At 36.3% G+C, this 16,765-nt stretch overlaps 1 protein-coding gene across 3 annotated transcripts; it reads right to left on the bottom strand.

The window, feature by feature from the left end:
- Window positions 1-319: 319 nt before the first annotated feature.
- IVNS1ABP (influenza virus NS1A binding protein) lies at window positions 320-15,388 on the bottom strand. 3 transcript variants are annotated; one of them, XM_079914189.1, is made up of 14 exons: window positions 15,251-15,388; window positions 14,172-14,299; window positions 13,781-13,950; window positions 13,577-13,652; window positions 12,311-12,484; window positions 11,845-11,970; window positions 10,382-10,489; window positions 6,325-6,454; window positions 5,641-5,865; window positions 5,046-5,167; window positions 4,823-4,949; window positions 4,608-4,739; window positions 4,329-4,502; window positions 596-3,008 (listed from the first exon to the last, which is right to left on the bottom strand). In XM_079914189.1, exons 2-14 carry the CDS (start codon window positions 14,280-14,282, stop codon window positions 2,755-2,757), a joined length of 1,929 nt encoding a protein of 642 aa, XP_079770315.1. In that variant the 5' UTR covers window positions 14,283-14,299; window positions 15,251-15,388; the 3' UTR covers window positions 596-2,754. The 3 variants fall into 3 exon arrangements, with proteins under 3 accessions (XP_079770316.1, XP_079770315.1, XP_079770317.1); XM_079914190.1 differs by lacking the exons at window positions 11,845-11,970; window positions 12,311-12,484; window positions 13,577-13,652; ... (1 more) ...; window positions 14,172-14,299; window positions 15,251-15,388 and adding an exon at window positions 11,317-11,453 and having other exon boundaries at window positions 320-3,008; XM_079914191.1 differs by lacking the exons at window positions 596-3,008; window positions 4,329-4,502; window positions 4,608-4,739; ... (3 more) ...; window positions 6,325-6,454; window positions 10,382-10,489 and adding an exon at window positions 10,497-11,457.
- Between the last annotated feature and the right edge of the window lie 1,377 nt (window positions 15,389-16,765).

Below are 16,765 nucleotides of genomic sequence, written 5' to 3'. Positions count from 1 at the left end.
ATTATCATTTTTAAGACTCTTAAGAAACTTCTGGTCTTATTAAGAAAACTGATGCTTCACAGTAATTGCTTTTTAACCTTCAGATAATTGATTTAATAGATCTCCTGTTAACAGGACCAAATTTGTGGCTTGGCCTTACTATTTGAGATTGATATATTTGATTCATATGTTGGCATTTTCTCCTCTTTTTTCACTCAGTTTACCCTGTATCTTAAGTCTCAATGAGAGACTCTTCAAATCCTTTTTTGAAACAAAGTAGGGTACAAAAAATTGACTAATAAATCCTATAGAGACCGTGTTTTCTGTGACTCATAGTCTTCTAAAGGCAACTCTGGAATTACAGTAATGTCCTAGAGGGACTTTCTCCTTTGCCTACTTCAGTTTTAAGTTAAGAATTCTGAGATCTGGAGAGATTATAGGGCGTACACCTAATATATTAAGCACTAATGATATTCCCAAATCCAGGTCTTTTCCTAAAATATGATTATGTAAGGAATTCTAAAACATTGAAAATGGTAAAGTATTTAAGACATACTAGAAGCCAAAAATCAAAACCCTATCCTTGAAAATCACAGTAAAAGAATTTATTGTGATTTATGCTTGAGTATAATCAATTGTTTTGTTAATTCAAACAGGTATTTTATAGTTTTGCTACTTTTAGAGATTTAGTCTAGTATGTTTTGTGCACTATTACTATTGATTGCAAGAGTGGTTATTACCAATATCATTTCTAAACTATTCCAAAACCCATACTGGTTTAAAAAGAAAATAATTTATGCTGAGGCTATGCCATTTTGTCCTTCCCTCAAAAAAAAAATTACCTTTTAAATGTGGATAAACAGAACTGGTCACTGAGCACTATTTTTTTCTTTATGAAACTTTCTTATATTCAAAACATACTTAAAGAACATAATTTTGGCTACCAAACTACCTGTTTGGCATCAATGGTAATATAGGTAAACTTTGACCCAAAGTATTCCCACATATTATTGCATTAAGCATGTTACATAGGAATTGAGAAGTGATTTCAAGGATTTTACACTGACTCCCCCCACTAAAATTTTATTTCCTTGTGCTAAATAAATAGAACATATACAGATCTATTTTAAAAATATTTCATCATACTAGGCAAATTCAAATCTGCCAACCCAGTTTTAGCCCAGAACCAAACCAGTGATAGTCAGGAACTACACAGCCACCAGGCAAACTGATTTCCTTTCTCGTTGGTTCTCTGTGGGGATAGATGAGTGAAATAAGGTGTCAAAGTCCCAGCGGAACATTTGTAAAAAAAAAATACCTAATTTTCTTCTCACCCAGGTTAGCCAGTGGATAGTCATGTTGTCCCAGTTGGCTCATTAGATTCCTGTGTGCCTCTTTGTCTTCCCAGAGAAAACAAAACTAAAAAACCCCCTTTACATCAGTCCTTATTTCAGATATAAGATGCCAGTTAACTATTTTCCCACAAATACCTTAAGCTCATTTTTACTTGAAAAAAAAAAATTTCCCCCCAAAACTTTTAGTAATGAATGAGTACACAACAACATTTGGATAGTAATCCCATGGTGCAAGGATTTCCTGCAAAGTACCTTTAATATGTTTGCATCAGCAGCAAGCATTAGGATGTTCTAATTTTGGCACCGTAAGTTATATGTGTAGCATTACACGTTAGATACCAAGTCACCACCCCAACCAGTATTTATCCATATGAATAGGAAAACTGAACAAAAACATAGTTCTGATAAAGGCTGCATTCATAAACCCAATACAGTTTAAGGTAATTTTTTTTTTTTTTTTTTTACAATCAAGGGCTGCCATTTAGGATTGTTTTTTTAATGATAAATAAAAAATAGGAATTATTTAGAAGATAAAATACTTCACTGTTCTTTACTGTTATTAATACAATATTGAGTGTTTTGCTATATAAAATATACTCCCAAGAAGTCAAAGTATTTAAAAACAGTGTATCAAATAAAAATCACAGCCATGTTACTGTTCAGCAACTCCATTCCAATAAACATTGGTATTGCATTCTCAAAAAAAAAAAAAAAAAAATTGCAGCTGAGGCAAGAGCTCTCTGAAGCTTGCATTCTGGGCGTGTAAAACACCTCACTGCATACTTTTAAGACTGTCACTCTGCTTCAGTAATTTGAACCTGCCACATTTTACTTCAACAAGTAAAGCACTCTGCTGAGAATACAAAAATTTATAAAAAGGCCATCATAAAAGATTAAACCTCGGTAGGCATGTAAGCTTTCTTTTAATAAAAACAAAAATAGTCATTGTCATCTAGTTAAATAAGTCTCTTTGTTATAGAATGTTCCAGTTATTGAAAAAGGGACCTTAAAAAACCCAACTGCCTATATCTTAAAACCCTACCTCTCTTGCCCCATAATACACACATTTGAGGGAAGAGTCATTTAATGTGCAAATTGGCAAACAAATGTGGAGGAGAGGGGACTTCTTGAAATGACGTGCCCAATCAATTCTTGGTTTATTCTTTTACAATATCAACTTCCAGAAAACTAAAATAACCAAAGTAGCCCTAAAAATACACAAAACAGACCTTCATCTTTGCATTCCTTTCCCAATAAACACAAAAAGTATGTACAGCATGTTTAATAATATGCAATATGCAAAAGCTTTGTGTTGCTGTTAGCAACATCTATACCCACCCACCCTCCTTATTCACAAGTGTACCTCTACCTAACACAATTACATCACTAAGCCTGTTAGTTTGAAAGGGTCTTCAATTTGTTAAAACTGGAAAATCTTGGTATAGGGGCTCCACTCATTTGACTCAAGGTTATAGACTTCCACCGTATTCAGAAACTCATTGCCATCAAATCCTCCCACTGCATAAATAGTGTTCCCTACAGTTGCAATCCCAGCATTGCTCCTTGGTGAAGTCATGTTTCCCATCATCTTCCATTCATTTCTAGTTGGATCATACATCTCCACACAACTGATGGCATGAGAACCATCAAAGCCACCACCTACAAACAGTTTTCCTAAAAGAGAAAAGAGACAAGGTTAATCTAGAGAGGCTAAGAAAGAAACCCTTAAATTGATCTTTTGCTAAAACAGTGGTTCTTGGTAGAAAAGACTGTTCATTCTGTCAGAAAGTATTTATTGAATGCCTACTAATGTAGCAAGCACTCCCTAGAAGCTGGGGATACAAATGGAATAGAGTTGAAAAGAACCCGTTTGTATGTGTAAGTCAGGCAATTTAAAGGAAGGGGAGGCACCATCTAACTACAGTGCAATTCTCACAACAATTCTATGTGGTTGTTTCTATTACTGCCATTTCACAGATGAAGATATAATGAACAAAGAAGTTGGACAACTTGCCTAGAGATGCAACTAGTAAGTGGCAAACCAGAGTAGTTCTGTGCACTGCAAGTTTTGGTATTAGTCCAGTGCATAAGAACTAAGATTCAAAGTAAGTTATAGGAAAGCAGGTTTCAGATAACTGAACATTTTCTAGAGCTCTCCAACTGTATAAAATGATTTCGGCATGGAAATTTCTTCTTGGAAACAGACTGAACTGTGACTATTTTCAAATATACATGCAGGGCAGTTAATAATTAAATTAATTTCAGACAAATAAAATGTTAGCATTAAATATTCTCTGGAGTTTAAGGAAAAACCTTATTAGTGATTCTCGAATTCATTATTTTCTCATCTGATTGTCACTTAGCCTACCTGCATCCATGTACTTACCCATAAAAGAACCGACAAGGCTCATAGTAGGCCAGGGGTTGCAGGCCAGTAGGCTACTTACTGGTGTGCCTACACACTTAGGCTCTTGCCAGTTGAGCCACAAGCTTTGTTCTAAAAACAATTCTAACTGAATTCATTATTGTAATTATGTAATTAAACATTATGTAAATCCATAAAATGGATGTGAAAACTGTGTCTACATATGATGATTTGCAAACACTTGTTAAAAATAATCTAAAAATACTGCTTCCAATTAGGCATGGAGTAGACAATTAGAAAAGACTAGATTTAGATGATTTCCATTTCTTTTGTTTTACAAATCAAATTTTTTAAAATTCTTGCTCTAAAGAAACAAACTCAAATTCCAAGATGATGCATTATGAGTATGATTTATGGAAGAAGATGAATTAATGTTATATATCCAGTACTGAGTGATTAGAAAAGACATTTCTAAAAGACAAACCACCAATCCCCACTGCGTCAGAAAAGAAGGCTAGTTCTGAATTCTTAATTATACAAGTGGATAGTTATCACTGACATTCTCTTGGAATTTTAGAACAAACTCTTGCTACTACCTACTCCTCAGCTCTCCAAATCCCAACACTCACCGCCGAGAACAGCCACTCCAGCTCCTCGCCTAGCCACATTCATGGATGCAATTAAAGTCCAGGTGTTATTTTCAGGATTATAACGTTCTACTGTGTTCAGACAATTCCAAGACTCTGCGCCTCCAATTATGTACAAATAACCACCAAGCTCACAGACTGCAGACTGGTGTCTACCTATAAAATCAAGTCAAACCAAAATTATTATTCTATCTCCCCAAACTGTAAGTGTGCACTACACATACCATTGATTCAGAGGTCTTAAAAAAAAAATCAACTTACGAATGTTAAGAGGAGCACAGCTTGTCCATGACTTTGTTATAGGATCAAATACATCACAATTTTTCAGTCCTTTTTGACCATATGGATCTGAGCCACCAACGATGTATAATTTCCCATTCAGAGCACACACTCCTATGTGAGTATAAAATAAGGTTATAAATTGATAACTTAATTATCATACTTAAATACTGATGATCTCAGCAGAAAAGTATTACCTGCATTACAACGATTAGTTCTCAATTCTGGAATAGGAGTCCAGTCATCTATGTTTGGATCATACATCTCTCCACATCTCAGGTCATCTGAGTGGCCATTTGATCCACCCACCACATAGAGCTGGCCCTATGCCAAAAGCGAGAGATTAATATTTCTGCCATTCTCAAGTTCTTAGAAAAAACTAAATGTGGGCTGCTTCTTCCTGCAATATAGTGCACTTACCATGAGTACGGCCATTTGAAATCGGGCTCTTGGTGTCCTCATGGGAGCAAGAAAGGACCAATGATCTGTATGTGGATCATAGCATTCAACTGTTCGAAGACACTCCTCTCTGTTATAGCCACCTGGTACAAGAACCACAAAGAGTTATGCTTAAAGTATTAAACTGGACCAGCCTTTCTGGTCTAGAATGGTTTAAGTAATCTGTACAAATGAGAAAAAGAATCTTTGTCCACACACTTAATAAGGCCACATTAGTTAATGTTTTAACTAAGTGCCTGTAACAGCTGAATGACAAAATTATGAGTGTAAGTAAATTGCTTAGTCTTGACTTGAAAATTAGGAGGGAACAATTACCCACTTCATAGTTTTTTAAGAATTAGAGACAGACATTAACTTGAAGGCTAGGCAATACTATAGTATTGACTTTTTATTTCTGTCTTCTTAGAATGTGGTAAAGTGGAATGTCACAGAAGAAGGCATATTAAATAAACCCTGTCTTCCAAAGTTTGCATGTCACAAGCAAGCATAAACGTCCACTTATAGAGGCTTAGCCAGTTGAAGGTTTCTGATAAGTCACTCATCCTTCTATTCTTACCTGCAGCTATGAGTTTGCCATTCATCTCTGCTGTCCCCAGACCAGATCGTGCGTACTGCATAGGAGACATGGGCTTTTCTATTAACTCATCTGGTTGCATCTCAAAGCTTAAACTTTTAATGAGTTTTGGAGTACTTGTTGGTGAGCTCTGTGGGCTGTTTCGCCCATGAAGGAAAATGACACAGAAAATACCATCCAGCACAGCCAGGCACAAGTAAGTGTTATCTGTAAGCACAAGAGTTCCATGTTTAAAGATGCAATTTTTATTACTTTTGGTTGCTGTGTGATCCTGAATTGGACTCCAGATTCCAGACAGGGGATGACCTGCTACTCTTTTCCAAATTTAGTTGCTTCTGAGTTTTTTCCTCAATCACTTTAGAAGTATTATATGGTTCCACTTAAAACTCCTTCTTAAAAAAAGAAATAGGGCTTCCTTCGTGGCGCGGTGGTTGGGAGTCCGCCTGCCGGTGCGGGGGACGCGGGTTCGTGCCCCGGTCCGGGAGGGTCCCGCATGGCTCGGAGCGGCTGGGCCCGTGGGCCGTGGCCGCTGGGCCTGCGCGTCTGGAGCCTGTGCTCCGCGACGGGAGAGGCCGCAGCGGTGGGAGGCCCGCGTACCGCAAAAAAATAAAAAAAATAAAAAAAAGAAATAAATTGAAGGCAATCTGACAAGTGTAATACACTTACTTGAAGTCTTTTCCGAAGCAACGATTTTCCACTCGTGCTTAGGGCTTTGTATTGTAGCATTTGGAGAAGACAGACATCCAATGGAACTGCTACTTATCTGCTTATGGCCATTCTCACGTGGTGGCTTTTTCTGCAAAATCAAAAGGCAGCTACAGAAACCTAGCCAAAGACCATACCTGGTGTACCTTTGCTCCTGAGCTATTCCACAACACTGAGAAAACCCTTAGTACCCTCCACTTATGCATGACATTTATAGCACACCTAGGTTTAACACAAAACAACACTTTCTGACTGACACACATCACTGGCATTCTTCCATCTCCACTTAATAAGGAAACAACTACACCTACCCTGGTCAAGAAAAAGTTCAAGTTCAACAATTAAAAAAACATGTTGTGGGTCAAGTATCAGAATAGTCAAGAGAGGAAAAAACGGAACCTCCTCCTTCATAATCCACATAGTCTTTATATTAAGTATAGAATTTTCCAAAATGTTATAAATCTAAAACAGCATGAATTAACTGAGAGAATACATTTAACCCACTATCTCCATGAAACTGCGAAACTTAACTAAATCATATGTACTGGTATCCTTCATATTAGCAGACATATATCCATCCAATCTCTCTGAAAGTTATTTTATAGGAAAAAAAAGTGGCAATTACAAGAAATATTTACAAGTATATTTCTTTAGGATTACCTTAAAGGTATTATAGAGTGGTTTTCTAGACAAGTAAAACTACATCAAAACACTGAAGTAAAAATGGTAATCAGAAATTAAGGAAGCAATAATACTAAAAGAACCAAATATTTTTAAAGGAATACATGAGAACATAAAAGAGGGAGAAATGGGCAAAGCTGCAAATTTTCAAATGACTGTAAGAAGATTACATTGTACCCTCGTGTATGAGTTCTCTTTGATAGTTTTCTTCCAATTACTTTAGCTCTTGACACTTCCAAAGGATATGATCACATGTCATTAGAAGAGTCAAGATTACCCTGGTAGGAACTGCCTGCTGAATGAATAGGTACCACCTTCAGTACCTGGCCAAGTTTGCTCATCCACTTATTTTGATCCCCAGGGCCACAGCCTCATGGGTAGACAGAATCTCTAACAGAAATTTCTGTTTCGAGTGGAAGAAAAAGGCCATGAAACAATAGAGAAAAAGATTTTGATAGCTACTTGAAGCTGTGAAAAAACTATCAAGTTTGGTGTAAGCAATTCAGCAAATGTGGTTATAGCTTAAGTAGGCTATTTTGAGAAAAGGCGGAGAATGTACCATGCTAATGATTATAATTACATTCCATTTAGACATTTATTATGTACCTAGGTGTTATTAGGTACTTTATTCACACTGTCTCTTTTAATCCATTAAGGGCAATATATCTCCCCATTTTATAGGTAAAAATACTGAAAATAAGAGAGAAAATATGCATTGCCTAAGGCAATGCAAGAAAAATAAGGATTAGGAATTCTGAGTATAAAGCCACTCTTTTATACTACGATAGTCTGGTGTGTCCTGTGCTACTAGGAAGTACAAGGTACATAAAACCCTATCCCAATCTGTGGGAAGAAGGGATCCAAAGTAACACAAGTTGATGATGCTTGATTAAGAGCTTTCACTGTAGTAAGAAACCTGTTCTAATGTATGGCTTTAATTGAGAGAAAATCAAATGTGAAAAAAAAGCACAGTAACAATGAAGACTACTTGGTGTTATGTAACTAAGCCTTATATAGAAATGCTGGTTAACTCTTTTATGTTCCTTCCAGAACACTTTCAAACCTAATTCTTTACTCTCCTTTATTTTCAAACTTTACCCTATCAACTCCTCCCACTCAGCCCACCCACTGGCCCACACTTTCTTTGCCTCTGACCTCCCCAAGGGGTGGTCCCTGGTAGCTCTTTCTTTGTCAGCCACTGTCACTTCTGAAGCTAAGCGTTTCTTAACCTTAATACTCTCTGGAAATTATACCCACTAAAGGTTACAAAGTGGCTTCCTAAAACCAATGTAGAAGAGATATCCCTAATCTTCTTTTACATGACCTCCCAGAGGATGATTTGACACAGTTAACAATCCAGTCCTCCTTCAAACTTTCTTTTCCTATGTTAGCTAGCTTGTACAACACAATTTGATTCCAATGGCGGCTTCTCAACTTTTTCTCTTCCTGAAGCTTAGTGTGTTTCCTCATCCTTTTTACTTTATCATCTCTATTCATGGCACTTCCCTGGAATAAGTCACACAGGTCAGAGTCCTACTCACCCTCAAATTCTTCGTTTCCTTAATTTTCCGAATCTGAACAATCATTAAAGACCTTTGTAACTATAAATGTCTAGAGTCCACACTTTCCCCTTCTCGTCCTTAGATCACGCCCTCATCTTTTCACCTGAACTACTGCTTGTAATAGTCTACAAATTGTTCTCACAAGCTTTAATCTACCCTCTGTACCTGGTCATAAAAATAGAAGGGTTCGATGCATTAAGTAAAACAAACAAACAAAAAAACCCCTCAAATGAGCTAGAATCCCACGACCCAGAGACTGCCACCTGATAGTTAACTATCTGTCTAAAATATGATAATGAACATATAGATCTCTGCTGTATAGAAATACCATAATTTAACCAATCCCCCTATTGCTAGACTCTTGTCCAGTTTTTCACTATTATTAAAGTTGTGAAATATATCTGTTCAGATCACTCTACTCCCTTGTCTAAAATTCTTTGAAAGTCCCACACTACTTGTAGAATAAAGTATAATCCTCGATCAGATGTTATTTACCTACTCTCCCAGTCATGTGACCTGTAATTCCAACAGTATCCTCCTTTCACAGGTATCCTTTGCTATCTGACACACCTCTATCTGCTATGCAAACTCTTCCACATCCTCAGATGGCTCAAATGTCGCCTCCTTTGTGAAGTTTCCCTAGTTTTTCTCCTTTTGGTTCCACCCTCCCCTTAATGTCTTCCGTAGGTAATTCGTATAAATCTGTTCTGTTTTACCTACTCCTGTAAGGTCCCGGAAGCAGAAACTGTCTCTTACACATTTCTGGGCCCTCTTACCTAACATCACGGCCTGCCACTTATCAGGCACTCAACCACTGCTTGTTGAAAGAGTACTTTAAAAAACCATTAAATTACAGTTTAGAGATGTTTAGAGATAAGAGGGAAAATATGCTCAACGTTCAAAATACACAAACATGAACAAAATTCTCAACTAACTCAGCCCCAAAAGCTTTTTGTGAAAATAAAAATATTCAGCCACTATTGACACAGAACACCTGATAGTATCACCATACACGTTATTTCTGAGTCTATCATTTACCTTCTAATTATTAAAGGAAAACACCCATTAACTTGGGTCGACTCAGCCTACTTTATAGTTATCCCTCACAAATACAATGTTGAGCTAAAGGCCAAACAAAAAGAATACATATTGTATAACCATTTACATAAATTTCAAACACAGGCAAACTAATCTAATGCTTCAGAAGTTGGGATATAATGGCTTCCTTTGGGGTAGTGTAGGGCAGTGACTGGGAAGGGGGCAAGAGGAAGGCTTCCAGAGTGCTAGAAGTCTCTTCTTGACCCAGGTAGTGTTTAAACCAGTGGGTTCACTATGTGACATTTATGATTTGTATTCTTTTCTCTATGTTATTTATCCATAAACTGAAAAAGTTCATACCTGAGTTTTTTTTTAAAAAATTGGGTCTAACAGTCATTCCCAATACAAACAACTATTTTTTATAATCTGACCAAAATAACATTTAATTTCTATTTTGCTTCATCTTATTGGCCCTTTTTCTTACTGCTTATAAATCCTACTTGATTGAGAAAAAAATCTTAAGTGGGGTTCCCTACTTTGTTCTGTTAGTTTCTTTTTATGTGGCAAAAATGGTAGTAATGGTATGAAAGGTATGCTTGTTTTCTCCCACAAGTGTTTCTGTGCAGTCATACTAATGAAGGTCTTCCACTTTCCTTTATTAAAGGAAAATTTCAGTATACTATAAAATGCTCTAATCAAATTTTAACCTGAGGTTACCTCAGATGTGCAATGTGTACCTGCACAAACTGAATGTGGTCATCATCACTGCCAAACACCTCAGCCTGTCCAGCTAGTAGGTTCCCATCAAGCAGCTTGTGATCGGCTGAGTAGTACAAGGTTTGAACCTGCAAAACAGCAACAGAACACCCATGTGGCTACTGTCTCCATGGCTACTCCACTAGTATGCAGATCACACAAACGCCTCAAGGTAACCTCCAGTGTGCTTCTTGAGCTTCTTGACATCTTACTCTGGCAGGATCCCAAAGTAAAGAAAATACATGTCATGGTGGTAAAAATTTAAAAAACAAAAATAAGATACAGAATCTTCTAATACTGGCTGAAGAGTCCTTGGCTTGGTTGGCTTGAAAGAAATCTTCGTTTTTTCATAGCTTCTATTATACAGCATTAAGAAAAAAAGGCACTAGTACAATATATAGGCTCTTAAAGAATATACATATTTATAATAAAATACTGAATATGGTTTACACCTTTGAAGAGTAAGTAGTCTAATGTGCATAAACATATTTCCGTCCTGCGCAAGCAATGTCAAGAAAAACAGATAAAAAACAAGTGCAAAAATTCAAGCAAGCTACAGAGATATCTCCCTTAACAGATGCAAACATATGGCTAATGCATCTGATTTTCAAGTGGGAAACCATATAGAATTTAAAAATCACCTGTTAGCCTTTTTAGAGCATAATGATAACTGCATTTTTAAAGGCCTAACAGGTTTGGTAAGCCTTTAGTGAATCCGAAAGGCTTAAGTGGAGGGATAAACTCAAGGTCACTCCACTGTTCCATCTGCATGTTTAATTCCCACCATTTCTCTGTCAATTTTTTCTTGTGTATTTTTCAAAAAGTAGCCCAAGTTAAGTGAGTGACTATATGTATGAACAACACCATTGAAAAACACAAAGCTTTAAAGATAAGAATCCTGTAAAGGAGTAAACACCATTAAATCATCATCGTTCTCTGCCCACAGCGGATTTTTCTTAGGAGAACTGGGGCAGGACTGCTGCTTCTTTACGTGTCAATACACTTGAGGATTCTTCTTGTTTCTTCAGTCTTGGGTATCCTAGTTTTGTTAATAAACCTATGGGGAGATAAATCAATGGGGAGGAACAACCATTAGAAGCTTTTACCTACTTGTCAATTTAAAGCAAAAACCTGTGAAGAAAAATTAAGAATCTACAGAAAATTTCAGTACCACCTCCCATTTCTAAAGCAAATTACATGCTACTTTAAAGAAAGTTAACAGCACATAATAAGCAAAGAAATAAAAAAAGAAAAGCAGAAGACCAAACTGAACAGTTCATTCAGCTCACCTGGACACCCCCCCTGTTTCTCAGCTTAGGGGTACCTATAGCAAAATTTAAATTCTTTAGGGTCATGGTTATAAAATAAAAGTGAAAGGGAATCCTTCATGTTATAGCAAAATAATTTTTAATAATTGTTGAATCCCATTTACTTTAAAACTAACCTCTTCCATCAGCTCTTCCAGACTGTCTCCATTCTCCCAGATGCTACGCTGCACCCAGTTGATTACCTTTGTGTACAATTTGCCATTGCTGGGCAAGCAAACATTATCTTCAAGCATTACCTCCAACTAGAGTTGGGAAAAAACAAAGACACATGGATCAGTGTTGAGCCTCTAATTCTCAATTTCATAATAAAGAGGTCATAGATGCCCAACTGCACTCCATACGCTTACTCTATTTTTTAAGGAAACCAGTAGCCAAAAAAAAAAAGAGAAAGAAAAGAAAGTAAACAAACTGGTAGGCAGAAAACCATTACACTGCTAAAAATAACCGTATGGTTTCAATGTATTGTCTTTTTCATAACCATTACTCACTTGCTTGAAACATGGAGAAAGATTACATTCCTGGAACTAAGTAGTATGTATCTCTTTATTTAACCTTTACATCTTTCATCTTTATAGATTTTACCTTTAGCCGTGGAAGTTTAAGAAACTCTTCCTCTTCTGAAATTTGTAACAAATGCTCCTGAATATAAGCATCAACCTTATTCAACAAACGGGAGTCTCCCATACAACTTGCAAAATTTCGGTAAGAGATGCAGCTGGTAATATCCATTCTAGATAGTAAATAATCACCACAAACCTTGGAAAAGAAATACATGAGTGCCAACATTTACATATTTTATTTAACAAATATGTAATACTCAGTGTGTAAGTACTATGTGGATATATAAAGATTAACCAAAAATCACTGCCTTAGAACAAGTTTAACAGTAGGAAGAATACATGTATACAAATGATAAACATCAAAGAATGCCATTCAAATATATAAGAAAAAATGCAACAAACTGAAATGCTATGAAAATGCACATGAAATGTTCGGACAAGTATTTCCAACTAGAATAATAGATAAGACGTTATAAAGGCAGTAATCTGAATGGGGCTCTACAGGGGAGATGACGCTGAATGCACACAGAAACTAGGGAAGATGCTGCAACAATTTAGTTTGGCCAGAACAAAACATAAGACAATCAAAATAGTTTTGGAAGAATAGCAACTATATTAAGGAGAGCCTGGAATTCTAACCTGAGGGACGTGTGCTATGACCACAAAAGGATTTTTAAGCAGAGTGAGGGGCTTAGCAAACTTCTTCTCAAAGGGCCAGACAGTAAGTTTTTAGGCTTGTGGGCCGTACTTTCTCACAACTACTCAACTCTGTCACAGCAGGTGGAAAGCAGCCATAGACCGTATGTAAATGAAGGCTATGTTACAATAAGATGTTATAAAAGCAGGCAGCTGGCCTCAGGCCTGCAGTTTTCTGACTCCCACATTAGAGGATTAAATGCCTTTTTTCCTGTAAATTATTAAGCACTTCTCAGTGGCATTAAATTCTAGAAAGAATACTTCTAAAGAACAACCGAGAAGTGTAGAAGAACGGAGAATTAAGGATATGAGTTATATGATTAACTGAGAAAATCAAGACTTACCCTGCCAGAGAAGACTACTGAAAGAGCAAGATTGTAGCTTGAATTATCTGAGAGGAAGTGTGACCCTGCTGTGTTACATTGGCTAAACAGTTAAAATTACATACATATTTGGTTCTCTAGGGGAAAAAAAGGGACATTTTCAAGTTCTTGAGTCCAACAGATGTCTTATAACAAACTGTACACACTAATCATATAAAATAAGACCCCCTAGTAACAGTACTCCTTGTATATTACTTCTGTTACTCTACCTGCTTTACTCGGTCCATCTTCAGCTTTTTTGCTGCAGAATAAACGTCTTTGACTAATTCCTTATCGGCTTTCAACCTATTAGAAAAAAGGTTCTTTATCATTTATCATACCAAGGCCTTGAAACACAGACACTTAATTTAAATAAATTTAGAGGGACTTGGAATTTCATTCCCTAGTTATATGATGTACTTCAGAGAACTTACTGAGCAGTGTAGGCATAATTCAACAAGACTTCAACAGCTTCCGGATTGAGATCATCAAACTTAACATGAGAAACTCGGTGAGGATCACTATCATTATTAAAGATTTCAAATAAATAGGGGCTGCAGCAAGCCAGGACTGCTCTGTGTGCTAACATCTCATGGCCACAGACCTGCAAAGTGAGGAATTAACATTAGAAGCATTGTGGACTATGTATTTCTCTAGCTAATTACTACATCGTATCCTTCATCTTACATTTCTGTGTAAATCATTCTTTTTTAAACTTATTTCATTAAATGCCTCCTGTGAAAAACAAAACAAGCCAATCCAAGAACATATGGTTTTTAGTAATGAAAGATCAATTCTGTAAGTTTCCAATTACGTTTTAAATACCTGAAGTCGAACATCACAGAACTGGCCACTTTTCCTCAGGGCATTTAATTTGGCAACAGAAGACTCAATGAAATTTTCATCTTCAAACATTAAATATCCATTGGGAATCATTTTTCCTTATAATTTGGCTAAAGGGCAGAAAGAAAGAATGAATGGTGATTTTTATAACATTTTAAAGAGTAATGCAGTATTTTTAATTTTCAAATTTCATCCTATCAACAACACATAAAAATGTTATCATACAAAAACATTGCTAAAACACCACTGACACTGAACGTCTAAGCCTTTGTACCCCTATACTTTGGTCCTAAGTCTTTTCAAGGATTCATACAGTAGTGTTATGGTGTCCCAGCAATTTTGGCCAGGTTTCTATTCCTATTAGTACATTCATTGTGAAGGAGAAAAAAAATGTAAACCCAGCCCTGCCCAAACCCATATAACAAGCAACTGAAAAGCCTGGAAGGATGTGAAGTGGTCATCACATATAGATTCCTTGGTTGGGGCTGCAGTCATTCCTTTACTCACTGATATATACGACTAACTTACATTCTGTTCCCTTTGCTCTACTCAATATTCTGTGATAACCTATGTGAGAAAAGAAGCTAAAAAAGAATCAATATATGTATAACTGTATATGTATATATATAACTGAATCACTTTGCTGTACACCTGAAACTAACACAACACTGTAAATCAACTATACGCCAATAAAATAAAAATATTTAAAAATTCTGTTCCCTTTGCAGGTTTCATATATTTTAAATCACTTATCTCATAAACATACAAGATAGAAATGTATGTTCTTTAAAAAATTTTCCATTTCACCGTTTCTTGTGAACAAGTGACTAATGGCTACACAAAATGCATCATTAAAAAGTGGTAATAGAAGATTTCACTTTGAAGTAAATGATTTATTTAAATTCAAAATAGTTTATAGAAAGGAAAATATAGGAAAAAAATTTTTTCTATGAATATTACTGACTTCGCCTTTTAAAAAAATTATGAAAGGCTGTTAGTGTACTTGGCACAGTCTTCAAAAAAAAAAAAATGTGTGCACTGGGCACTGACTATCCACTTACCTACTATACTGGTGAGAAATGTATTTCCGGGGTGTTTTAAATAATCAAGGACAAAGGAAAGTCAGCGCTTTGTTGAGGTATGAAGACAGGTGGCTGAAGTGAAGGCAGAGGTGTCTGAAGCTCTAATGGTGATTCCAAAACTATCAGGCTTGAAAATGATGTAATCAAGTCCTTTAAAGCTATAGACACGAACTTCTTCTGTGATAATCATGCATCATAATCTGTAATAATGACAATTGTTGGATATTCAGAATGATCAAAGACTGCCAATGATCTAGGTAGATCAGATCATGCAAAGTCCTGATCTTGAAGACATTTTGAGGTAAATGGCACAATACAGAAAATAACACGAATGCTACTATACATAAGCATTTTCATTTAACCTGCAACCACTCAGGTGATTAAAAAATATAAAATCCCTCCCCAGAAGGAGCTAGTAACTTTTACCATTTAAGTGAGATACACAAGCACAAAATTAGAGAAAAATATAAATATTGGTTAATTCTAATATTCTTTACTATTAGATTCCAACTAATATACAAACATGTGTTCTGTCTGTTACCAGCCAGCAAGCAACCATCATTATTCCCCGACATGTATACAATGTTACAGTCAAACCAGATATACTGTTTCCCAAAATGTGCTCTGTAGGTACCCACCTCTGTAACTTCAAGTTTCCTTTTCTTGGAATACCCTTAACCCAACCTCTGCCCGCTGAAATCTTACCTCCAGAGCCCCTGCCAAATCCCTTCAGCTGAGTAGTTCCTCCCCATCCTCCACATACTGAACCCTCTCTGAAAGTGTGTATGTGTGATCTTCCAGCTGGTCTGTACTGGCTTATCTTCCTTGATTCAAGGCCTCTTGAAGGCAGAGCCTCTGTTTTCTTTATCTTTGTATCCTTCCCATCTCTCCCCACCAAAACAACTAGCCTAGAAACCTGAATATAAAGATGAGTAATTTGTTGAAATGAACTAAATAAACAAAAAGGAAAATATTAATGTCTGTGCTTTGTATGATCATTTTTCTCATATACAGTAATAAACTACCAATGGAACAATTCTGGTTCAAATCAAATCTTCAGGGAAATCACATTCAGTCCTCCCCCCATTTTCACATGTCATTAACTAAAAGTGTCAAAGTCAGATGGTACTTAGTTTTTAATCATCTGAACTGCTATTACACCACTAATTCAACAAACCAGAACTAAGTAAGAAATTATGTGAAAGATGTGCATACTTTTTAAAATGGACATCTTCAAATTACCTGTATTTTCCTTATATATCAATCAAGCCCACAATTCTAAATCTAACAATTGTGTTAATGTGTATGGTCCCTTACCCCAGAACCCACTTGAAGGCTAGTCCAGTTCCATTTCAACAAACTATTGTATTAAGTGCAACACATGCGCAATCTGTATCCCGTACGCCTTCACTGGTTTCTCCATAGCTTAGGTTTTATTTCAAGGAAACCTGAGTATTCTGACTCAGGTTGGGACTGTTGTCAATGCTTACTCCT

This window comes from Stenella coeruleoalba, assembly GCF_951394435.1.
Source record: "Stenella coeruleoalba genome assembly, chromosome: 1".
NCBI classification, from domain to species: domain Eukaryota; kingdom Metazoa; phylum Chordata; class Mammalia; order Artiodactyla; family Delphinidae; genus Stenella; species Stenella coeruleoalba.
This window is presented reverse-complemented; position numbering and strand designations above follow the sequence as displayed.

Bases quoted from the DNA above. Each gene is read 5' to 3' on its own strand.
- IVNS1ABP (XM_079914189.1), bottom strand. From the start codon at position 14,282: ATGATTCCCAATGGATATTTAATGTTTGAAGATGAAAATTTCATTGAG. The intron at 11,971-12,310 runs GTAAAATCTATA...TCCCAACTCTAG, and splicing joins TTAAACTTCCACGGCTAAAG to TTGGAGGTAATGCTTGAAGA. The intron at 4,950-5,045 runs GTAAGTGCACTA...CTTTTGGCATAG, and splicing joins TTCAAATGGCCGTACTCATG to GGCCAGCTCTATGTGGTGGG.